This window comes from Leiobunum rupestre, chromosome 8 (genome assembly GCF_980474605.1).
Source record: "Leiobunum rupestre chromosome 8, qqLeiRupe1.1.hap1, whole genome shotgun sequence".
Classification (NCBI taxonomy): domain Eukaryota; kingdom Metazoa; phylum Arthropoda; class Arachnida; order Opiliones; family Sclerosomatidae; genus Leiobunum; species Leiobunum rupestre.
In genome coordinates this window covers 35207209-35234310 of record NC_143391.1, presented here as the reverse complement: position 1 = coordinate 35234310, position 27102 = coordinate 35207209, and the positions used below count along the sequence as shown (strand labels likewise).

At 38.7% G+C, this 27102-nt stretch overlaps 1 protein-coding gene across 1 annotated transcript; it reads right to left on the bottom strand.

The window, feature by feature from the left end:
• Positions 1–15008: 15008 nt before the first annotated feature.
• Positions 15009–19704, bottom strand: LOC149933286 (steroid transmembrane transporter SLC22A24-like). Its single transcript, XM_090156061.1, has 3 exons — positions 19611–19704; positions 17128–17258; positions 15009–15127 (listed from the first exon to the last, which is right to left on the bottom strand). The coding sequence occupies exons 1-3, from the start codon at positions 19659–19661 to the stop codon at positions 15064–15066; spliced, it is 246 nt and encodes an 81-aa protein (XP_090012187.1). The 5' UTR covers positions 19662–19704; the 3' UTR covers positions 15009–15063.
• Between the last annotated feature and the right edge of the window lie 7398 nt (positions 19705–27102).

The window sequence follows — 27102 nt, the reverse complement described above, 5'->3', positions numbered from 1 at the left end:
AGACTACTGCATCACTGCATTTTAGTCACTTCGTCCAGACTAGATTTGAATAATAATATTTGTCCAGACTAATGCATCACTGCATTTTAGTCACTTCGTCCAGAATAGATTTGAAAAATAATTTATGTTCAGACTACTGCATCACTGCATTTTAGTCACTTCGTCCAGACTAGATTTGAATAATAATATTTGTCCAGACTACTGCATCACTGCATTTAAGTCACTTCGTCTAGACCACTGCATCACTGAATTTTAGTCACTTCGTCCAGACCACTTCATCACTGCATTTTAGTAACTTAGTCCAGACTAGATTTGAAAAATAAAATTTGTCCACACTTCTGCATCACTGCGTTTTAGTCACTTCGTCCAGACTAGATTTGAAAAATAATATTTGTCCAGACTGCTGCATCACTGCGTTTCAGTCACTTCGTCCAGACTAGATTTGAAAAATAATATTTCTCCAGACTGCTGCATCACTGCGTTTCAGTCACTTCGTCCAGAATAGATTTGAAAAATAATTTATGTTCAGACTACTGCATCACTGCATTTTAGTCACTTCGTCCAGACTAGATTTGAATAATAATATTTGTCCAGACTACTGCATCACTGCATTTTAGTCACTTCGTCCAGAATAGATTTGAAAAATAATTTATGTTCAGACTACTGCATCACTGCATTTTAGTCACTTCGTCCAGACTAGATTTGAATAATAATATTTGTCCAGACTACTGCATCACTGCATTTTAGTCACTTCGTCTAGACCACTGCATCACTGAATTTTAGTCACTTCGTCCAGACCACTTCATCACTGCATTTTAGTAACTTAGTCCCGACTTGATTTGAAAAATAAAATTTGTCCACACTTCTGCATCAATGCATTTTAGTCACTTCATCCAGACTAGATTTGAAAAATAATATTTGTCCAGACTACTGCATCACTGCGTTTAAGTCACTTTGTCCAGACTAGATTTGAATAATAATATATGTCCAGACTACTGCATCACTGCGTTTTAGTCACTTCATCCAGACTAGATTTGAAAAATAATATTTGTCCAGACTACTGCATCACTGCGTTTCAGTCACTTCGTCCAGACTAGATTTGAAAAATAATATTTGTTCACACTACTGCCTCACTGAATTTTAGTCACTTCGTCCAGACGACTGCATCACTGAATTTTAGTCACTTCGTCCAGACCACTTCATCACTCCATTTTAGTCACTTCGTCTAGACCACTGCATCACTGAATTTTAGTCACTTCGTCCAGACCATTTCATCACTGCATTTTAGTAACTTCGTCCAGACTAGATTTGAAAAATAAAATTTGCCCACACTTCTGCATCACTGCGTTTTAGTCACTTCGTCCATACTAGATTTGAAAAATAATATTTGTCCACACTTCTGCATCACTGCGTTTTAGTCACTTCGTCCAGACTAGATTTGAATAATAATATTTGTCCAGACTACTGCATAAATGCATTTTAGTCACTTCGTCCAGACTAGATTTGAAAAATAATATTTGTCCGGACTACTGCATCACTGCATTTTAGTCACTTCGTCTAGACCACTGCATCACTGAATTTTAGTCACTTCGTCCAGACCACTTCATCACTGCATTTTAGTAACTTTGTCCAGACTAGATTTGAATAATAATATTTGTCCAGACTACTTCATCAATGCGTTTTAGTCACTTCGTCCAGACTAGATTTGAAAAATAATATTTGTCCAGACTACTGCATCACTGCGTTTTAGTCACTTTGTCCAGACTAGATTTGAATAATAATATATGTCCAGACTACTGCATCACTGCGTTTTAGTCACTTCATCCAGACTAGATTTGAAAAATAATATTTGTCCAGACTACTGCATCACTGCGTTTCAGTCACTTCGTCCAGACTAGATTTGAAAAATAATATTTGTTCACACTACTGCCTCACTGCATTTTAGTCACGTCGTCCAGAATAGATTTGAAAAAAATTTATGTTCAGACTACTGCATCACTGCATTTTAGTCACTTCGTCCAGACTAGATTTGAATAATAATATTTGTCCAGACTACTTTATCACTGCATTGTAGTCACTTCGTCCAGACCACTGCATCACTGAATTTTAGTCACTTCGTCCAGACCACTTCATCACTGCATTTTAGTCACTTCGTTCAGACTAGATTTGAAAAATAATATTTGTCCACACTTCTGCATCACTGCGTTTCAGTCACTTCGTCCAGACTAGATTTGAATAATAATATTTGTCCAGACTACTGCATCACTGCATTTTAGTCACTTCGTCTAGACCACTGCATCACTGAATTTTAGTCACTTCGTCCAGACCACTTCATCACTGCATTTTAGTAACTTAGTCCAGACTAGATTTGAAAAATAAAATTTGTCCACACTTCTGCAACAATGCATTTTAGTCACTTCGTCCAGACTAGATTTCAAAAATAATATTTGTCCAGACTACTGCATCACTGCGTTTAAGTCACTTTGTCCAGACTAGATTTGAATAATAATATATGTCCAGACTACTGCATCACTGCGTTTTAGTCACTTCATCCAGACTAGATTTGAAAAATAATATTTGTCTAGACTACTGCATCACTGCGTTTCAGTCACTTCGTCCAGACTAGATTTGAAAAATAATATTTGTTCACACTACTGCCTCACTGCATTTTAGTCACTTCGTCCAGACCACTGCATCACTGAATTTTAGTCACTTCGTCCAGACCACTTCATCACTGCATTTTAGTCACTTCGTCTAGACCACCGCATCACTGAATTTTAGTCACTTCGTCCAGACCACTTCATCACTGCATTTTAGTAACTTCGTCCAGACTAGATTTGAAAAATAAAATTTGTCCACACTTCTGCATCACTGCGTTTTAGTCACTTCGTCCAGACTAGATTTGAAAAATAATAATTGTCCACACTTCTGCATCACTGCGTTTTAGTCACTTCGTCCAGACTAGATTTGAATAATAATATTTGTCCAGACTACTGCATAAATGCATTTTAGTCATTTCGTCCAGACTAGATTTGAAAAATAATATTTGTCCAGACTACTGCATCACTGCGTTTTAGTCACTTCGTCCAGACTAGATTTGAAAAATAATATTTGTCCAGACTGCTGCATCACTGCGTTTCAGTCACTTCGTCCAGACTAGATTTGAAAAATAATATTTGTCCAGACTGCTGCATCACTGCGTTTCAGTCACTTCGTCCAGACTAGATTTGAAAAAAAATAAATGGCCAGACTACTGCATCACTGCATTTTAGTTACTTCGTCCAGACTAGATTTGAAAAATAATATTTGTCCTGACTACTGCATCACTGCGTTTCAGTCACTTCGTCCAGAATAGATTTGAAAAATAATTTATGTTCAGACTACTGCATCACTGCATTTTAGTCACTTCGTCCAGACTAGATTTGAATAATAATATTTGTCCAGACTACTGCATCACTGCATTTTAGTCACTTCGTCTAGACCACTGCATCACTGAATTTTAGTCACTTCGTCCAGACCACTTCATCACTGCATTTTAGTAACTTCGTCCAGACTAGATTTGAAAAATAAAATTTGTCCACACTTCTGCATCACTGCGTTTTAGTCACTTCGTCCAGACTAGATTTGAAAAATAATATTTGTCCACACTTCTGCATCACTGCGTTTTAGTCACTTCGTCCAGACTAGATTTGAATAATAATATTTGTCCAGACTACTGCATAAATGCATTTTAGTCATTTCGTCCAGACTAGATTTGAAAAATAATATTTGTCCAGACTACTGCATCACTGCGTTTTAGTCACTTCGTCCAGACTAGATTTGAAAAATAATATTTGTCCAGACTGCTGCATCACTGCGTTTCAGTCACTTCGTCCAGACTAGATTTGAAAAATAATATTTGTCCAGACTGCTGCATCACTGCGTTTCAGTCACTTCGTCCAGACTAGATTTGAAAAAAAATAAATGTCCAGACTACTGCATCACTGCATTTTAGTTACTTCGTCCAGACTAGATTTGAAAAATAATATTTGTCCTGACTACTGCATCACTGCGTTTCAGTCACTTCGTCCAGAATAGATTTGAAAAATATTTATGTTCAGACTACTGCATCACTGCATTTTAGTCACTTCGTCCAGACTAGATTTGAATAATAATATTTGTCCAGACTACTGCATCACTGCATTTTAGTCACTTCGTCCAGAATAGATTTGAAAAATAATTTATGTTCAGACTACTGCATCACTGCATTTTAGTCACTTCGTCCAGACTATATTTGAATAATAATATTTGTCCAGACTACTGCATCACTGCATTTTAGTCACTTCGTCTAGACCACTGCATCACTGAATTTTAGTCACTTCGTCCAGACCACTTCATCACTGCATTTTAGTAACTTAGTCCAGACTAGATTTGAAAAATAAAATTTGTCCACACTTCTGCATGAATGCATTTTAGTCACTTCGTCCAGACTAGATTTGAAAAATAATATTTGTCCAGACTACTGCATCACTGCGTTTAAGTCACTTTGTCCAGACTAGATTTGAATAATAATATATGTCCAGACTACTGCATCACTGCGTTTTAGTCACTTCATCCAGACTAGATTTGAAAAATAATATTTGTCCAGACTACTGCATCACTGCGTTTCAGTCACTTCGTCCAGACTAGATTTGAAAAATAATATTTGTTCACACTACTGCCTCACTGCATTTTAGTCACTTCGTCCAGACCACTGCATCACTGAATTTTAGTCACTTCGTCCAGACCACTTCATCACTGCATTTTAGTCACTTCGTCTAGACCACTGCATCACTGAATTTTAGTCACTTCGTCCAGACCACTTCATCACTGCATTTTAGTAACTTCGTCCAGACTAGATTTGAAAAATAATATTTGTCCAGACTACTGCATAAATGCATTTTAGTCACTTCGTCCAGACTAGATTTGAAAAATAATATTTGTCCAGACTACTGCATCACTGCGTTTTAGTCACTTCGTCCAGACTAGATTTGAAAAATAATATTTGTCCAGACTGCTGCATCACTGCGTTTCAGTCACTTCGTCCAGACTAGATTTGAAAAATAATATTTGTCCAGACTGCTGCATCACTGCGTTTCAGTCACTTCGTCCAGACTAGATTTGAAAAAAAAATAAATGTCCAGACTACTGCATCACTGCGTTTTAGTCACTTCGTCCAGACTAGATTTGAAAAAAAAATAAATGTACAGACTACTGCATCACTGCGTTTTAGTCACTTCGTCCAGACTAGATTTGAAAAATAATATTTGTCCAGACTGCTGCATCACTGCGTTTCAGTCACTTCGTCCAGACTAGATTTGAAAAATAATATTTGTCCAGACTGCTGCATCACTGCGTTTCAGTCACTTCGTCCAGACTAGATTTGAAAAAAAATAAATGTCCAGACTACTGCATCACTGCATTTTAGTTACTTCGTCCAGACTAGATTTGAAAAATAATATTTGTCCTGACTACTGCATCACTGCGTTTCAGTCACTTCGTCCAGAATAGATTTGAAAAATAATTTATGTTCAGACTACTGCATCACTGCATTTTAGTCACTTCGTCCAGACTAGATTTGAATATCAATATTTGTCCAGACTACTGCATCACTGCATTTTAGTCACTTCGTCCAGAATAGATTTGAAAAATAATTTATGTTCAGACTACTGCATCACTGCATTTTAGTCACTTCGTCCAGACTAGATTTGTATATCAATATTTGTCCAGACTACTGCATCACTGCATTTTAGTCACTTCGTCCAGACTAGATTTGAATAATAATATTTGTCCAGACTACTGCATCACTGCATTGTAGTCACTTCGTCCAGACCACTGCATCACTGAATTTTAGTCACTTCGTCCAGACCACTTCATCACTGCATTTTAGTCACTTCGTTCAGACTAGATTTGAAAAATAATATTTGTCCACACTTCTGCATCACTGCGTTTTAGTCACTTCGTCCAGACTAGATTTGAATAATAATATTTGTCCAGACTACTGCATCAATGCATTTTAGTCACTTCGTCCAGACTAGATTAGAAAAATAATATTTGTTCAGACTACTGCATCACTGCGTTTTAGTCACTTTGTCCAGACTAGATTTGAATAATAATATATGTCCAGACTACTGCATCACTGCGTTTTAGTCACTTCGTCCAGACTAGATTTGAAAAATAATATTTGTCCAGACTGCTGCATCACTGCGTTTCAGTCACTTCGTCCAGACTAGATTTGAAAAATAATAAATGTCCAGACTACTGCATAACTGCATTTAAGTTACTTCGTCCAGACTAGATTTGAAAAATAATATTTGTACTGACTACTGCATCACTGCGTTTCAGTCACTTCGTCCAGACTAGATTTGAAAAATAGTATTTGTCCACACTACTGCCTCACTGCATTTTAGTTACGTCGTCCAGAATAAATTTGAAAAATAATTTATATTCAGACAACTGCATCACTGCATTTAAGTCACTTCGTCCAGACTAGATTTAAAAAATAATATTTGTCCAGACTACTGCATCACTGCGTTTCAGTCACTTCGTCCAGACTAGATTTGAAAAATAATATTTGTTCACACTACTGCCTCACTGCATTTTAGTCACTTCGTCCAGAATTGATTTGAATAATAATATTTGTCCAGACTACTGCATCACTGTCTTTTAGTCACTTCGTAGAATTTCGTGCTAACATGCTTAATATCGACGGATTTCAGTAAATATAATCTATTAAATATTTCCGAGGGTTTTGTTTTTGAATTTCGCTTTGTACATTTTCCTACTAATTTAATTTAGCCTTATCACGTTAATTCGGACGTTGATGATACCTAGCATACAACATGCTAAAGACTACGTAGCATGTTTGATGGAAGCCATGGAAGATGCAATTGCGATCAACATGTTCCCGTTGTAAATATGAAGTGTTATGTAACCATTCTATATTTTAAGGCCTTGCCGTAATGATGAGGGACTATTTTCCCCGCCTCCGGAGGATTATTTATCACTAAACGCAGATGGATATGCGTATAATTATTGGTATATATATATATATATTCAATATGTTTTCTTTTCTCGATTAGCATACAGACATCTGTAATGGCATTATTCCTCCGGAGGAGAGATGTCTGCCACCTTCTACCTGTAGAAACCGTGAACAGTTTAAACCACTTAGATGGGGCAATTATGCACGTAGGCTAAATTAAATACAAACAATATATTAAATAGAAAAAATATATACATAGGTTAAATTGAATACAAAAAATCTTTACATAAACATATAGATTAAATTAAATATAAAAAATCTTTACATAAACATATAGATTAAATTAAATATAAAAAATCTTTACATATACATATATGTTAAATTAAATATAAAAATCTTTACATATACATATATGTTAAATTAAATATAAAAAATCTTTACATATACATAGGTTAAATTAAATAGAAAAATATATACAAAGGTAATATATTAAACAGTTGGTTCGTGTTCGGTTTCCTCAGCGGTTGGTTCCTTAGCGTTTGGCTCGTCAGCGGTTGGTTGGCCAACGACTGGCTCGCTATCGCCATCCTTCTTTTTTTTTGGGGAAGAAACGAGGTCCTCCGCCACAAAAGTATACAAATAGTCATCCGCGTCTCTTTAAGCTTGTCTTAGATTTTGAAAATGCACATCATCCCTTTTGCCGATTGGAAATTTGTAAGTTCAAATTCAAGCTCTGAAGTATTCTTTGTGTTATGAGTATAATTGTGATTCTATACAATATGACCTGTTTGATAGTTCCAATTCTTAATTTTATCTTGTTAAGTATCATTCACACTATAGAAGTTTCGTTGGTTCTCTTCTTTTGGCTTAACTAATTTAACACTTCGATTTGTCAGTCATTTCGGAACCTCTTTCAACGCGATCTAGGAGGATTTATACTCGATACAAGAGCAGGCCTTATACTTCGCCATTCCCCTCCCCCTTCTCTCCTTTAAAGCCCGTGAACAATGCTTAGTGCCATTTTCCTTTCAAAATTATTGACATATTTTAAATACTTTTTGTTGTACATATTTGTATTATGTCATTTTATTGTTCTTTTGTGCAGTTGTGCTAACCTAAGTGGAGCCGCCCTGTTCTAAAAGGGCGCGTAATGTACGCAAACTGAATAAACTCATTCATTCATTCATTCATAATCAAATGGTAAAATAACCTACTCTCTATCGAAATGTAGATGGAAATTAAGTACAAAAATTATATTTACATTTTTTATTGATTAAAATTAACTTTTAATTTAATAAAATCATCGTGTAGAACTTTCCAAAAGCATACGAAATTTTTCTTCGTGGCTTGGGCGTGGGCTTCTGGCATTCAGAAGGTCGCGGGCTTTAATTTAAAAACGCTATAGTTAAAACGTTTGCACTTGAGAGTGTTGTTAAATTAAATTTTAAAGAAACCAATTTAACACTGTTAAACTTGATATCATAAGTCGGGGGGCTCTGGGCTTCAAAGATCGCCAATGCCCTAGGTTAGGCTGGGGCTCTCTTTGGTATATTAGAATGCCGATCTCTGCTTGATATATAACGGTTCGATTGAGAGCCGGGCAATGAAATAATATTGTCGCCTTCTTGGCGAACTTGTTTAGATTGATTTAGGTGACACCAGGCAATAGATTTAGCTTTTCTGCTAAGAGGGAATGAAAGGCAACCCAAGAGTCAGCAAGGGAATCACAGGAAAGCGTCAGAGACCAATGAATACGTGAAAGAAAGTCATTAAAAGCGTCATAGTTCCCTTTGTAGAAAATAGATTTAGGTCTAAAAATGGGGGCGACACAAAGCAAAGCAAAATTGAGGAGCAAAAAGAGAAATGTTCGAAACCAGACCGGGGTCAGAGGAAAAATTTAAATCAGGAATATTTGTTATCCTACTTAATATTTTGAAGTAATTATAATGTTCTTCGCGAAAGAAGTGTAGTGATACCTAATTTCAGGTATTTGTAAGGTTATAAAAGGGATAATCGGGTAAGCTAATAATATAATAACCATGACTAGGCTTAATGACGAGTTTTCGTCGAATTAGGGTAGCGAGGCGCGAGATTTTCTCATGAGTTTTTCCGCTTTAAGACACGCCCTTTTCTACGAGCTTCATCACGGCCGTAAAAATCTTTCTAAGACATTCGAAGTGTAACGATTGAATGAAAAAGTTGTCCAAAATAATGGCTAATTACTTGAAATTATTTGTTTAGCAAGTGTAATGCTCTTTATTTTCTTCAAAGCCATTTCAATAGTGACTGTTTGTTCTCTAAAAGTCAAGTGGTTGTTTAATTAAAATTAGGATAGCTTTAGAAAAGTTCGAAAAAACAATAAATTAAGTTCTTGCATTTTCTATAGAGGTTAATATAGAATTGTTTTCAAATTGTTGAGCAATATTTCCCCAAACAGATTCCTCTTCATTATCTTTGAAAATAACATTTACACTTTTAAATTAAGCCTTGCCATACCATAGAAAACGACTAATTCAAAATTTTGTAACCCTTCAGGTTCATTTTCCCCCCTATACTTATTTATTTTTTATTTTTTTGTGTTTATTTATTTTTGCTATTACATTATTCCCTCCACTTTCGGCCATCTATAGTAATTGTTAAGTATTCGTAAAGCCCCATACGTCAAATTTCTTAGAATTCCGAGCTCTATTTAATAAAACTAATCGCAGTGTTAAATATAAATTAAAATTAATGATAAATTAAAAACTTAAATAACTTTTGAACCATACATACAAATTAAATATAGTTTATAAATCTGATAGAACTCAATGAACCCTCACTATAAAATATAAAATTGAGAGAATTAATTAAAAAGGGTACTTAATATATATTATAAACTAAATACCTGCCTTCAGCAATGTTAAAATTAAGAGCCCTTGGCATCTGGAGATAATTGGTGTATTTTTCCTCGTTTATTACCGTGTTACAATACTCTCGGAACCTACCCCACCCGCATTTTCTCAGAAACTTTGCCGAGCTAAACCGATATTGTTCCCTCAACTCACAGCGATCTAATGGAACCTTTGTCATGTTAGCGTGCCTTTAGCCCACTATCAGGTAACCCGAATCTAACAAAAAGCGCACGTTTTCCAAGGCCAGGTCATAGGTCAAAAGTGTGCCTGGACTTTTTCGCTTGACAACAAAATAAATATAACCTCGTGATTTCCTGGCAACTTCTCCCCCACAAACACTGAGACCCCCGCAATCACGTGGAACCAACCCCAAGGGACCTTTCGCGGGTCAGACAACGTCATCCATTCCATGACAGGACACGAGTCTTGGGTGCATCAATGACCCAAATAAAATGGGAGGTTACCAATCGCTTTTTATTTTCAACCCCACCCTCGAATCCCTGGAACAAAACCAAGAGACAGAGCCCCAAAAAGACAGAACTGGACAGAACTGGACAGAACTCTGCTTTTGGGAGAACTCAACTTGTACCAGGAAGGAAGGAAGTCCGCCTTCATTACCGGGAGAACTCTGTTTCCCGGGCGAGAGAAAGGCCATGTCGAGATAAATATAGAATAAAGCGCGATGAAGTCGCGCTTAGATATTAATTAACCCTCAATGCAGCCCTCATGACCGAAACAACCCTCACTGACTGCCTAGATTACCTACATCCAGGACATTCCGACCGGAAGAGTATAAGCCGAGCAGTAATGAATCCGGGAAGCGTAATGCCCTCAACACCCTCGAATCACTTGTTGATCACCCATAATCCGGCTCGTTAGTTACCGTAATCCGGGCATTCGTGCCGTAAGCGAGACGAACTGTCACCGCGAAACAAGAAGTCCCCCGTCGAGCCCCTCCAAGAAAAAGCGTAATTCGGAACCCCGTAATCCGGAAGCTCCCGTAACCCGGAATCCCGTAAATCGAAGAGCAGCCACGAATCAAGTGATAAGTAGAAATTTATCATAATCCCCCCGCCCCCCTCTTGTAGAGTACCCAGGGTCGAAATACGAAATAGCCGGTGAAAACGTAGATAATTATTTTTGGAAAGAAGGCTTAATCCCTCGCTATTGTTCGAGAAAAAGGGTTAAAACCGCCCCCCTCAAGGTTGAGAGTTCATTCTGCTTCTTGAATTTATGCAGTTTGGATTATATTTTTTCGTTCGCACTGTACCCTCGTTGTAGCCATTTTCATTTTGTTTTTTGTTTAGTTAACAGTGCCATTGTTTAAATGTCGAATCTCAAAGCGTAGTATCTGAATTGTAGTGTTTACTATTTAGTGTAAGTGGATATGAAAAAGATAAAATAAGATAATGGAGATGGCCTAACCATCACTAGAAGCAAAGTAAAATTATCCCCTCAGTCCTCCCCCCAATTTGTTTTTTTTTGTATTTTTGTGTTTTTTATAATATAATTAGTGTTAAATAAAGATGTTGTGATTGATTAAAGACAAAGGGTTTCCATTCTGAATTCGAATCTCCCCCATTTTTCTTTTATTTCTTTTCCCCGTATGTAACCCCCATCTCTCAGATTTAATTCACGCCACGAAAGGCCACGACTCGCATTTTGTCGCCATCTTCCCCCCGCCTTGGTAAATTAATATTTTTGAGTAAGGGCTAGGAATACTTCTGTCAGTCAAGCATCACATGACAAAGTCCTTAAAATTCCTTAAAAACGTTATAATATTTACCTGATGAAATATTTTCAGTGTTATTGTCTGGGCATGGAATCCCTAAAGTCTCATAGGTATTTGATGATAACATATCGAAAAAATTGTGGGTGAAATCCGTGGAACACGCCTAACAACATCATTCATGTGACCTTAAAATGCAGATGACATAACAAAACCATTTATCCTCACCCCTTGGAAAAATGTAAACCCCCCCCCCCCCCGTGTATCGGTAAAATAATAGATATCCGGTATTGACAATTTTGGTCACCAGGGTGTGCTTGGAGCAAACATTTCACCCTTGAGAACTATCCCTGTAAAGTCCATATTTAATCTATGGCCAACCCTAACTCCCCTAGGACATTTCGAATGTAAAACCGATGGTCGGCCGGCCAAGCCATTTGAGGGTTTTGACCGACGTCGGCCCGACTTTAATGTGCTACAGGGGATTATAAAAAAGATTGTTACTTAATTACTATCTGAATTTCGTTACTCTTATAAATTCACACCAAACATTTTAAGGTCTTTTTTGAGTCGGCAAGTTACTTGAACTATATGGACTTTGACCTCAATGGATTGCTTCATCTTCGACTTTGCCAATTGCCGTTGTTTATGATGAAGCAGATAAAAGACCGAAACCACCGTTGTACTGGGAATGAGTACTAAGTTAAAGGCGAAAAAGTAAGAGGAGACTAACATTTAGGGAAAACCAAGCTTTATTAGGGAAACAAGCACTTGTTTCCCTAATAAAGCCTATTTTACAATATTGATTTACTTTTATTTTACGACGGTCCTTGTTTCGTGGCTGTTACTCGTCAATTTTTGCACGTTGAATATTGGTTAGGAAACTAAGCAAAATTTCGAACTAGTTAATTTCCCAATTAACTCAAATAAATAGGGTTTCATGCGTAATTAAATTGGAAAAACCTTTGGGTTCAAATGTATTCCGTCACTGAACTTGAATCATTTTGAGGATTATTGAATAATTATGCCACACAACTCCACGTACCTCGCACCTTTTTACTTTCTTTTATAAATCAACCCTGGAGTTTTGAAGATTACCACTATGACGCCTTTCAAAAAGCTAAATTATCACTTAAAAATTAGAACTTACTTGTTCATTTCGACGGCACAAAACCAGTCCAGCTTGTTTGTGATGCCTCGCCAATCGGCATTGGAGCTGTGATATCTCACGTGATTGATGGACAAGAAGTTCCAATCGCATTCGCATCGCGCACTCTAAGCTCTACTGAACGTAATTATTATCAGATTGAGCGAGAAGCCTTAGCCTTAGTGTTTGGCGTCACACGTTTCAAGAAATACCTTTGAGATTGAAAATTCCCACTAATCACCAATCATCAACTCTTGATAACCATCTTTTCGGAAGACAAACATACCCCAACGCTAGCCACCGCTCGACTGCAACGTTGGTCACTATTGTTATCTGCCTATAATTATACAATAAAATAAAAATCCAATGCATATACCTCTACCTACACCACCACTTCCTCTAGAGCATGTCATACTAATCGCTGATATTGAAAAAGTCCAATAAACCTACAACGTATTCAACAAGCCACTCTAATTCTAGTTCAGCGCTACACCCTTTACGGTTGGCCTGAGTGTGGCCTGAGACAGCAAAACACAATCCTATACTTCGACCATTCTGCAATGGACGTTTTGAGCTCTCTTCATTGAAAGACATACTTTTGGTTGGAAATAAAGTGGTAATTCCGCAAAGCCTTAGGCACGAAATCCTACAAGAACTGCATAGCACACATCAAGGCATTGCGAGGTTTGCTGTTGCCAATTGGCCGCCTCGTACCCCTTGGCAACGCGTACATGCGGATTTTTCCGGTCCAATAGAAGGCAAGTTCCGATTTATTATCGACGATGCTTTCTCGAAATGGATAGAGATAGCTATTACTCCTACTACATCCACTGAAGTCTTCATTGATGCCCTTAGAAGTAACAACGCTCGTTATGGACTAATGGAAACACTGGTTACTGATAACGGTACCTCTCTAGTTAAAAGTTTTAAGACTTTGTAAACAACAATGGCATCGCACACTTGACCTCAGCTCCTTATCACCCTCAGTCAAACGGACTAGCTGAAAGGTCATTTCGGACCATGAAGTCCTGTTCAAAGAAAATCAGCAGTGAAACATCGGAAGAAATGGCGTAGACTAGTTTCCTAAGGATCAGCTTCCTCTACGCATATCTCGAATTCTCATTAATTATCGAAGAATTCCAACTTCTACTGGTTTCTCTCCATCAGAACTTATGTTTTACAGAATAATTAGATGAAGAATTGATTTATTTAATACAACTGTAATGTACTATCACTGCACAGATGGTTCACTGCTGCCTTCTTCGGAAAATTTTGCAAAATTTCCAACTCACAACAACCCTTTATTCAAACCCATGACCACGTAGTCGCTAGAAATTTTGTCAAAGGAACACCTTATTGGTTTAAAGGCTAAACAATTAAATGGTTAGGCAACATGATGTTTCTAATTCACATTAACGATGGCACAATTCGACCTCATCAGAATCAACTAAGAAGGCGTTATCTAGACCGCTGCGAATCAAAACATACTAATCAGCGAATTCCTAACTTAGTTCCTGTTACACCCATGAAGAAACTTCCACACGCATATGTCCCCAGAGAGCCGGTGAATCCAGCTACAATTCCTTACAACTTGGGTTCGCCAATCCCTAGACCATCACATCCCTTAATGACACCACAATATCACCAGCACTCCGACCTCCAACACTTCACTAGTCTCCACGCTGTGTAGATCCCTCTACCTCTGTGCAGTTACGAAGACCAGACAGACCCAGGAAACTACCAAATCATTACGAACCAGAAAAACTCTTTGTTACGTCCCCAACAACTATTTTTATATTAATTTTTTTCTTCGACATATTTTGGAGGGAGGTAATTTCGTATTCAAATTATTATATATTGTATAAATTATAACCTGCGATAGATAGCGACAAAGATCCCACAAAAACGTAAATAAACCGCGCTCGCCTATCTATCTATCTTCCTCCCTCTCCGCGCGAGCCCGCAAACAGCGATGTTGAAATGTTGGTATCTCCAGTGTAATGTTACGATAAACAATCTGATTAAAATCTTTGTTCATCAACAATTTGAACTTCAAGATTAAGTAATAAACAAAACCGAATGATTTCAAGTGTCTCATCTACGTCTTGTTCAGAAACGATATTGAAAATTTCCAATCCTTCTGTGAGGCCAAACGTTTTCAATTTTGCTCGCTCGGACAATAAAGCTTTTAAATATTATTCAGTTGACTTTATTTCGAGAATTTAACTAAAATATAAACGCAAATTTATACGGAATTTAACTTGATTTATATGAGCAACCTCAGTACTTCTAATTACAAATGAGAAGAACTTCGTATGGAAGAATTTGACTTCACGTTTGAATTCCCCTTGGCCAATCTATAAAACAAAACCCAAAAATTATTTTGTTGGTTTCTGCCAATCCCACTGGCGATCGAACAGTAAGTTAATTCCTCCTAAATAAAATAAAATCAACCCGATATCTGATTTATTTCCTTAAACTGACGTATTCGAACGCAATTGAAGCACATTCCGATCCCGCTGACGTTTTTACTTCCCCTCTCATCTCGGGGGAAAATTCGACCATGATTAGAGTTCTTAAATTACGGTAATTTAGGAAATCAGTAAATTACGCGGTAATTTACCGCGTAATTTACCGTGTTGCGGTAAATTACCGTAATTTTATTTTTTTTTAAATTAGGGTTTTTTTTTACAATTAAAACAAGGAATAAAAAGAAGAAACCGTTTGTTACTCAAAATATTTCTGAATAACTAGGTCTACTTTCTTTTTTTTACCCATTTTTACCAAATAAAACTTTATTTACTTATTTAAATGATATTAAATTATAGAAAGAATACTATATTCTTTCGCTAGACTACTTCGAAGTAACGCTAAACCAACACACATGATCGGAATAACCCATTAGTAAAAATTCTCTAGGAACCTTGGGAATAACCAAGTGAAAATAAAACTAACATTTTAGCAGACGACAGATGAATGTGATTTTTCTTAAAAAGGGCTAGACATAACTATTCTTCCTATAGTCTTAGTCGATAATTCAAAATAACGGTCAAAAACGCCGCCGATAAGTTTAGTAAAATATTTTCGGCGGCGTAATCGTCGGCCATTTTCGGTATGGAGATACAGGCCGGAAGGCAGGCAAGGCTGCCAGATTTCGATAGGCCGAAAACGGCCAACTCTCTCAAATGTTTTTGTTTTCAAAACGAAAATTTTGCGGCGTAGCTATCGACTAAGACTATTAAACGTATCAAACTATTCTAACACGGCCTTCGACTCCTTGGAAATTCGCAACCAAAACGAATCTAGGTGGCGCTATTAAACGTATCAAACTATTCTAACACGGCCTTCGACTCCTTGGAAATTCGCAACCAAAACGAATCTAGGTGGCGCAGCGGTGCCTAGCTCTTCGAGTTAGTGCGTTACGCATATGACCTAGTGCTTGCTGGAGTTAAATTACATTATTAAACGATGCAAACATAAACTTAAACGCGAATAACGTTAGGTTTTGAGTTTTGTAATCTTGTGCGACGTATTTTAGGTACATTTTAGCCCGAAAGATCAAAGAAAATTGAGAAAGTGAAACACGAGTACGATGGTAAATTACCATGGTAATTACCATTTTCGTAATTTACCTGAGAAAATTGTAAATTACTGTTACCAGGGTAATTTACCGCGTAAATTACCAGGGTAAATTACCGATTCGTATCTCTAACCATGATGACCGAGAATCGTCTCAACATAGTCATTCTCCATAAGTATAAGTAAATACCTTCTTGATATCAACTAATGGTCTAAAACACTGAGAAAATACCTTCGCACGTTACTGCAATAGTTTTTTTTATAAAATAACCTTGGCCATCTTGTTGAAATGTTGCCTCACCGTTTCAGCTGTATATCCGTTTTCTCTCCGACTAAAGAGTTTATGAACTCATTCTTAGGCTTTGGCTGAACTATTCCAGGGCAACATTTCAACAAGTTGGGCAAGCGTAAAGACATTTTATAAAATCAACTATTTTGTAATTTCTTTGTGCAATCTAAACATTGAAAGTTATTCCGGAGTGTCGACACTAATAAACTTGAGGTAATACGTATTATAAATAACGTATTTTTTACACTTCTATTTAAGGAGAATGACCGTGTTGCGACGATTTTATAGAATTTCACCCAATACCGTATGCCACTCCCCTGAAAGTGTAAACTAATCGGGCCTGTATCTCATTCGTTCCCTAAAGCGTTCGTTTTCCAACCGGATTGAAACATATGTAGGCGACTTTTTAAATCGCGCCCTCTGGTGCTAATAATTCTCCCCAAGTACAAATAAAAACATTGAAATTACCATAATCTAAAAAATACCAACCGCTCAAAATCCACGACCGTATCCGGTAGATGCTTGTGTTGAGTCTCTGGTAGCAGCAAAAATACGACACTAGTTAGCAATGCAAGAGATCCAAATATTATAGTGGTAATGGATTTTCCGTAGAATCTCCCCTGTAAAAATTTAAAAAAAAATCAAGGAAGGGGAATAGACGGTAAAATAAAGGGGGCTGGGATTTTTAACCGTAACTTCCACTTAAAAACTGGACATTAGCTAGGGAGGGAACATCGGATTGGTTGGTATTTGAGCATGCGCATACACCCATTTTTTGACTGTGGTCGAGTACCAAAAAAATCATGATTCCACGTGGCGCCATCTAAGGAAACTGACCGTTATACTTCTGAAATAAAAGCTAGACAAAATGGTAGTTTAACAATAATTTTACCTATAACTTGGAGTTCTTTAAATTAAAATACAAATCATTAATTGTGATGAATCGTAAATGATGTGAAAAAAGATAGAAATGTCTTTAGTGACTATTAAAGGGGCGAAGCGGTAAGGCTGGCAGTCATGCTGTCACGAAACGTTCCCCTTTTTTCCTACCCCCAAATTCAGAAAACCTCCCGAGGTCGGAAAGCCGTTGGAATTTATTTTACCGTCTATGGGGGTCACGTTTCGTTACTTCTAGGTGTTATTGCAATAAAACTTGCTTTAATGAAAATGCATTTCAATGGTTTTCACGATTAGTCAAATCATAAGTTTATTATCATATCCCGCTAGAATCCGTCATAGATGTAATCGAAACAGTTATTTTTTTCGCAGTGTCATAGTTCACGAGGTCACTAGGTACGGAAGGGTACGAGCTACCTCAAATTCAACCGAGATTTTCAACAAACTGCTAAAATGTCGTACAAGTTTAGATTTTGAAGATCAAAGCTCCCATGAACCTTTTTTTAGAGAGGTAATTATCGTCAAATATTTTTTATAACTTATACTTTTAACCATAATCTCCTTAATTTGGAAACGCGTATCTATTGTATTAAAATGTCCCCAATTTAAAGGCTTCACCGAGTAACAACTGCAGGAAATTTAGATATCTCAACAAGTCACTTTACCGGCGCTCGACGACTTTGGATTTTTACAATCCCCTTCGGCTCGTAATTATGTGTCCCTGAGACAATCGCTGCGCTCTCTACCAGCGTCTTATCCGCTTCCAGATGGTTATCAAAACGATATCCTGGGATAAATCTAAATATTTATTCTATGGCAGATTCTAATTATAATTACTTTATTTCAGATCACCTTAGTACAACGCCCACGTTATAGCCATAAAAATTGTCTTTTTTCATAAATTTAAATACTAATATCCCCTTAAAGTAATCGTCATTTTAGCAATCTATAGCTAATAATTTGAATTTAAGTTATCACAACGTTAATATTTCCTACTGAAATTTCTAAGTTGTAAAATTTTAATTTCGGGTAAGGAAAAGGCCATAACATTCTTTGTACATATGCATCCGTAAAATTGCCACGTGTAATTAAGTATTATTAATAGTGTATTTACCAGAACTAGAGATACGAATTGGTAATTTACCCTGGTAATTTACGCGGTAAATTACCCTGGTAACAGTAATTTACAATTTTCTCAGGGAAATTACGAAAATGGTAGTTACCCTGGTAATGACCAGGGTAATTTACTGTGGTAAATTACCATGGTAATTTACCATCGTACTCGTGTTTCACTTTCTCAATTTTCTTTGATCTTTCGGGCTAAAATGTACCTAAAATACGTCGCACAAGATTACAAAACTCAAAACCTAACGTTATTCGCGTTTAAGTTTATGTTTGCATCGTTTAATAATGTAATTTAACTCCAGCAAGCACTAGGTCATATGCGTAACGCACTAACTCGAAGAGCTAGGCACCGCTGCGCCACCTAGATTCGTTTTGGTTGCGAATTTCCAAGGAGTCGAAGGCCGTGTTAGAATAGTTTGATACGTTTAATAGGAAGAATACTTATGTCTAGCCCCGTTTAAGAAAAATCACATTCATGATTCATCAGTTGTCTGCTAAAATGTTAGTTTTATTCTCACTTGGTTATTCCACGGCCAACTTTGATCTCTCGCGCTACAGCGGCCATCTCATTCGTTGACGTTTCTGTGTTAACCTATGAGCAAAAGATTTGTATGACGTGAGCGCCCCTAGCGGATTATTATTTTTAGAATAGTTTTTACATTGAAGTCAATATAAAAACCGCGCGTGGCGCTGAACTCCTACACATTATAGTACAGTTTATAGGGGGAAAATCCTTTCTCGCAGATTTTCGACGAATGTGTTGACCGCTGTAGCGTGAACAGCGCGTGATCAAAGTTGGACGTGGTTATTCTGAGCATCTGCGTTGGTTTAGCGTTACTTCGAAGTAGTCTAGCGAAAGAATATAGTATTCTTTCTATAATTTCATATCATTTAAATAAGTAAAGTAAATTTACTGATTTCCTAAATTACCGTAATTTAAGAACTCTAACCAGAACCTCCGCGAATGGGCTCAACATGGCTCCGATTCTTCCGGCGGTCATGGCTCCGTTGACTGAAACTGTTCGGAGATACGTTGGGAACAGTTCATTCGCGAACACCTAAACTAGGCCATACGCCAAAGTGTTGATCAATATTCCCGACATAAAAAACAGTATCCTCAACCAGTACATAGCTGTTATAAAGATAATTTTTTTTTACATTTTGTTATATTTATCGTAAAACGAATGTTGCACTTACAATCGTCAACTGAAATAACGGCCAAAAAGAAAATTCCATTGAAAAGAAAACAATAAAACAGACTCTTTCTTCTGTTGAAATACTTTACTATCAACAGATAGAAAATTACTTCGATAGTATGACATACGCCTGTCAGTGACAGATTCAGGTAAATCGAACCGCCTTCCAACATAATTGTCAGGAGGAAGCCATGATATATGAATCCAATTGAAGCACTAAGCGATAAAAGTTGGAAAAGCACATTACAATATGAAATTGTAAGTAAAATTTTGTTTTTAAAATATGATATACGCTAAATACATTCTTAAAAATATTAAATAAAAAAGTTGGTTAAACATTTTTTTTAAATAATTTAATTTTCTCTTTGTATAGATGAATTTTACTTACAGGTCTCCTTTCTTATAATAATTAGTACGCATCGAATTTCGTTTCAATTGAAGGAGCCGTTAATATATAGAGCGGAATTCATCACTTAAAAAGATAGTGTCAATGGGACACATTACGAGTTTCGTAATTTGATGAGATAGATCGTAATGTCGAGAATCCGAAAATATACAAGTATTTAATTATGAAAATCAACTTATAATAAAAATTTTAAATATGCATATACAAAATTCAGACCTTCTAAGTCCCACTAGCACTGGGAATTTTTCGCGATTAACATGTAGCTAGTACTCTCATCGGTTTTGAAATTAAGAATTCAACACGTACAGTAAATCTAAAACATATTTATAATCTAAAACCTATCCATAGCTATCGTCTCAGAGCGATCGGTCAAGGCATTGGTCTCTAAAACTATTTAATCTCGAGTTCTGTATTCGGGTATATTTATTGGCAAAGGAACTTTTTAATTGGTAAATTTCGGAAACATAGGAAACAATTTCCTAAATTTCACCGATAGGCGTCAGCATAAGTTCAAAATAAACTAGCTCCCTATAAGATAGAATCGTACATAGGCGGTGCGTTAACAGTGATTTCTCCAAAAACGTTGAAGTCGCGGCGTGTCACCATCTGATGGCGAAAAATCGGAAAAAACCCGGTTTCGTTTCAACGACAGGATCACGGTTTGTGTAGATTCTATAAACCGTGACAGGATCGAAACTCTTTAAGCCTAACTACGAATATTTTACGACAATTCCTGTTCATATTGAAATGAATAGAATATTATTCCAAAAGGTTGACACATTAGTTGTTTCGTTTAAATTTCCCCCAAATCAAGGATTAGGGCTAGCTCCGCTCTACGTGAAAACTTCGCGCGCTTCTGTTCATCTCGTATCCATGGAGATAGACGTTTCCGCTATCAACGGAAGTTGAAGAAGCTAAGATGTAGGGCAAAAAGTCGCCACAGGGAGTCCCGTATACCGGTTCTGACTTTTTTATGGTATAAAACGTTAAAGCTATGGCGGATTTTAACTTATAGGGATATAATATATTATAAACTTATGGCTTCAGACAAAACGTTTCAATGAGAAAGTTGTAGAGCGTACTCTCGAACCTACAAATTAAATGTATTCCGTCGAAAAAGGCCAATTTTCACTTGGATATTGCGTCATGAACAAAACAAGTTGGTACTGCCTGTAAAGTAGATTTTTACGGTGCCATTTCCAAATTAAGCTATGAGCGTAACACTATTCAGTGTAACAAAGAATAATTTTTTTATTCAATCAAAATATCAGACATTTAAGACCTACTAGATACAAACAAGATTGTTTTTTGACGAATTTTAATGCTTTGTCAAAAGACAAGTCAGGTCTTCTATACTTAAACTCCTGACAAATTATTCATTCAAGTTAAGTATGTCTCGTTATTCTTTGAAACAGCGCGCGTTTACGCTAGATTTATTTCTTGGTGAAGGTAATCGTAATGCTACTAGAGTTAGCCAATTGTTCACAACGCGCTCTCCTAATAGTAGACCTAATCACCGCACTGTCCTCCGAGCTGTTCGTGACTTTGAAATTTATAGTAATGTCAATCCAAGGTTCGAATAACCGGGTTATCATCGCATCAACATGGAAGATATCGTTCTGGCATACTTTGCTGCTTAACCTCGAGCAAGCGTCAGGACCGCTAGCAACGACTGGGGTTTGAAATCTCAACTAAGCGGGTGCTGAAACATGTAAAGGTCCGTTTAAAAATACAAAGGAGAAAATATTTGCGGTTTCGTAATGCCTAACTGAATTCGGATCATAACAGAAGACAAGTAAATACGACAACAGTTCGTTATGAAAACGAAAAAGAAACTGACTTTTATTTTAAACACTTTATACTAAAAAAACACGTGCCTTATTCGAATCTTTCCCGCCAAAGGGGTCGCGTGCGCCAAACTCGCACTCGCTCACTGTCTCTAAGCGCGTGTTCAATAAAACCAATATATTTTATGCAGGAGAATATTCTAAATACATTTTGTTGTAAACGGATTTTGTTGCTAAGGGTAATAAACGGTGAAAAACTAATAAAGATAAATCTTTAAGTGTAATTTTTGGGTTATGAGTTAGTTAAATTTAAGTGTTAGTGTATTTTTTATATTAGTGTATTGTGGGTACCTTTGTTTCCCAGTGGGTTTTCCGGAGGGGTTTTTGGGTTAGGCGGCTCTAGGGATTTTAGAGTCGCGGTTTAAGTCTTAAACATTAAAACCAGGTCCGGAATGGTTTTGGGAAATGAAGGGGGTATTGGTGCTGGAAACCCAGCCCAGGAGGATATGGCGCAAGTCATGGCTCGTGCTTTGCGCGAGGCCTTGGACGGTTTTGCGACCAGCCGGGATGCGGGAGCACGCGCTGCCCAAATCCCGAGGGTTAAGTCAAATGTAGAAGCGCCGATCTACATGGGTCCGGCCGACGAGAAGTCTCCGTTGGAGTTCCTGGAGGCTCTCGACCGGTATCAGGCGGTTACGGGGTACAGCGAAGGGGATATCCTCTTGCAGGTACTACCGTCGTGCATGCGGGGACCCGCTGCACTTTGGTGGTCGTTCCAAGGAGTGTTTCCCTCCTTGAACGGTTTTCGTCAGGCATTTCGCCACGAATATTTAGCCACCGATTACGGCAGGCGTATCCAAATTGAGTTGGATACCCGAACTCAAGGTCCGGATGAACCCCTGACGCAGTATATTCACTGTATAGCTGAATACTACCGGCGTATTGGGTGAAACGCCACCGAGGCTGATAAGGTAGCTCGAGTGTTACGGCAATGTCACCCAACATACCGTCATCACTTAAGGGGAAAGGCATTCGCCACACTGAAAGAGTTGTCGCAGGAGGCCAAGATTATTCAATCTGACCTTCTCGCGCAAGCCATTTATCGCCCCCCGCCCACCGCTTTAGAATCCCTAGAGCCAACTCTGGCTTACGGGGGAACTTTAGGACAGGTTGGGCGAGCGCCCCCTGTTACTGGTGGCGTGGTGAGTTTAGCAGCCACCGGAGTGCCGCCTAATTCTAGCCCGGTATATCTAGGTGCATTAGGTGTTGTGGATCCTTATTGGCATTATAGGATTCAGAGGCAGTCTGCCAATTGGTCGAGCGTGGCAGTCGCCCCTCAACCAATGCAGCAAACTTTACAGCAGAATCCTGTAGAAAGTTTTAGGCCGGTGCGTCAGAATTTAGTTTGTTATTGTTGTTGGAAACCCGGACATATCAAACGCCAATGTCCCGAGCAGGGAAACTGGCGAGGGAGGCCTTCCAATTAAATGGATGTACATCCAGGAAAGGGAGTGAGCCTCGGCAAAATTCTGACGTTTGGAAAGACGGTAACGAGGGAGAGCTTCCAAATACTCAGAATTACACTCCCTTGGTCAACCAGTGTGCTGACGGAACATTTGGCGGGAAAAATCCCCCATTGTTACGGTTCCGAGCTCTGCAACATTCGTTTCTAGGCTTGTTAGACTCTGGTTCCTCCGTCTCTCTCTTGAGAACAAAGGGAGGAAAATGAGCGAAAATAGCACTACAGTTAGATTTGGCCGTGGCACGTGTCGTGTCGTGGGCAGTATCAGGCTTTCCATAAAGTGGGCAGGCGGCATTCGCCGCCAGCGCTTTCTTGTTGTTCGCAGTCTGACCCCCCCCCTGTTATCTTGGGTAGAAATTTTATTGGGGCGGAAAAAATAGACCTAAGAATGAGCGAGGGAGGGTGGTCAATCGTCCCCCTACCTTAGCGCGTCGTTCCCTTCGATTCCGAAGAGGAAGGCTAAAGGGTAAATTATTGTCAGGTAGACAATGAGAGTTCCGGCGCCGTGGGTACCTCCGCAGCGTTGGCGACGTTGGTTTCAAAGTCTAAGTGCACGGATGGGGAGAGGGAACTTTTGTTAAAAACCATCTCGGATTTTACGAAACGACCCGGCGAAACTTCTATCATTGAACACGCGATAGAAACGGGCGATGCGAAGCCTATTTTCGTTCACCCACATCCAGCTAGTAAAAGAAAGTGAGAGGAGATTCACAAGGCGTTTGATGAGTTGTTGGATCTAGATTTGATAGAACCCAGTGTCTCGCCTTGGGCTGCGCCTATTGTACTAGCGAGCAAGCCGGATGCATTAACTTTAAGGGAATAAACGGGGTAACGGAGTCTGACTGTTACCCTATGGCTTCGATCCCAAATATTTTGGCGTATTTGGGAAGCGCGAAGTATTTCACCACGTTTGACCTTTCGAAAGGCTTTTATCAAGTCAATGTTAGGAAGTGTGACAGGCCGAAGACCGCCTTCGTCTGTCATCGGGGGCTTTTTCAATTCAAAAAGATGCCTTTTGGAATGAAAAACGCACCGAGCACGTGCATGCGTCTGGTGGATACCGTTTTAGCTCCTTACAAATGGAAATTTGTTTAGGGATTTTACGACGATTTCGTCGTATATTCCGAATCGTTTGAGGATCATTTGATTAACATTCGAAAGGTTCTAGAGCGTATAGCCGAAGCGGGATTAACAGTTAACCCGTACAAGGTGCAACTCTGCGCTGACGAGGTGTCGCTTCTGGGCTATAAGGTCGGAACTGGGTACTGCAAGCTAAATCCGGATAAATTTAGGGCTATAGAGGATTTCCCTCAGCCCAAGAATGTAACGGAGTTGCAGAGATTCCTCGGAATGATCGGGTATTATCGGCAGTTCATCCCGAATATGGCGGGAACTGCAAGGCCGTTGTATGATTTGCTGAAAAACGATGCAAAATGGCATTGGGAGGATACCCATACCAATGCTATGCGGGAACTAAGTAGGCAGGTTAAAAACACGGCTGAGTTGGCGCTCCCGGATTTAAATGGGAGCTTTCTCATTAAATGCGATGCGAGTTTAAAGGGCTTAGGCGCTGTGTTAGAGCAGAAAGGCAGGAAAGGGATGAGCCCTATAGCCTTTGTAAGCCGGGGACTCGTATCGGCGGAGCACAACTACTCGACGACGGAATTGGAATGTCTTGCTGTGGTATTCGCCTTCAAGAAATTTCGAATGTACGTCGAGGGTACGGACTTGGTGATCGAAACTGATCACCAAGCGTTGAAGTGGTTACGACACCTTAAGGAGCCGGTGGGCCGACTTGCCAGCTGGGCCTTGGAGCTACAGCCGTATAATTTCGAGGTGCGATACCGCCCAGGGAAATTCAACGTTGTAGCGGATGCTTTATCCAGGGTCCCTCTCGATTCCGACATAGAGAAATAATAGAGGAGTGGTTAAGTAAACCTTTTTGGCGTAACTGCTGTTATGCTGAACGCTTTAGAGATTACGTAACTGGACTGAAGATCGAGTTGGAAACCGATCACAAGCCATTGCTTGCTGTTTTACAAAAGAAACATCTAGACGACCTCTCACCTCGACTCCAAAGGCTACGGATTCGTTTACTGAGGTACAACTACGTGGTACGTTACACTCCAGGCAAAGAGCTAATTGCAGCCGACGCTCTCTCTCGTAGTCTGTTGGACACTATAGGAGACAACGAGCTGGAGGAGGAATTAGAAGCGCATATTCAGTTAATAACTTCGAATATACCAGCTACTGATGTTAGGTTGGCTGAGTTATGGAAAGCGCAATCTGAAGATACTGTATGCAAATACGCTATACAGGGTTGGCCTAATAAAAACCGTGTCCTTCCCGACTGCCAAGCATTTTATCCGTATCGTTACGACATAACAGTACAAGACGGTTTGCTAATGAAAGACGCTCGTATTATCATTCCCAAAAAGTTACAGAGTGAAGTACTGGAACAAATTCATCAACAAAGTGCAGAGCACGAGCGAAATCGGCCGTTTGGTGGCCGGGCATATCTAAGGTCATAGAGGAAACCGTTCGTCGATGTCTAAGTTGCGTGAAAGAATCGTAAAACCACCACGAACCACTTATTCCATCGGAATTTCCGCAAAGACCATGGCAGGTAGTTGCGATGGATTTGTTCTACCTCAAGAAACAATGGTACATAGTAGTCACCGACTACTACTCAAGGTATTTCGAAATCAGACCGCTGCAAGACCTTAAAGCAAATGCGGTAATCACCCATATCAAATCCATTTTCGCCACCCATGGTATTCCCGAAGTCGTTCGCAGTGACAATGGACCCCAATTCGAACCAACAATGACGTCGGAGTTTCGAAAATTTGCAAAGACTTATGGGTTCAACACTATAACGTCTAGTCCCAGATTTCCGCAGAGCAATGGATTTGTTGAAGCGGCCGTTAAAATAGTCAAGAAACAATTAAAGAAGTCCGACGATAGCTACCTTGCGCTCTTATCGTACCGAACAACACCGTTAGCGAATGAATATAGTCCCTCCGAATTATTAATGGGGCGGCGTTTACGTACGACTGTACCTATTTTGTCCAACAATTTGACTCCGTCCGTTCCACCCCGAGCTGTAGTTGTGGCTAAAGAAATCGCTCAGAAATCTACGCAAAAGGCGAACTACGACCGTCACCATAATACCAAAGACTTACCAGTCTTTAAGAAAGGAGATGTAGTGTGGATAACGGACATGAGAATGCAGGGTACGGTCAGCGAAAAAGCAAATGAGCCCCGATCCTACCTAATATCAACCCCAAGGGGACTCTTAAGACGAAACCGCGCGTTATCACCTAATTCTAGTCCACAATGACGTCCAAGACTCTGCAGCCGGAAGTACGGCAGGTCCCCAGTCAAAAAAAAATAATTATTAAATTTAATCCCTAAAAGATACTTAAAGGGAAAGATGTGATATTATTAACAGTAGCTAAAGCGTAGCTCACTAGAGGGCGGACTGGTCGATTTAACAAGGGACAACTTTCTAGAAGCAGGGGAATAAAAACC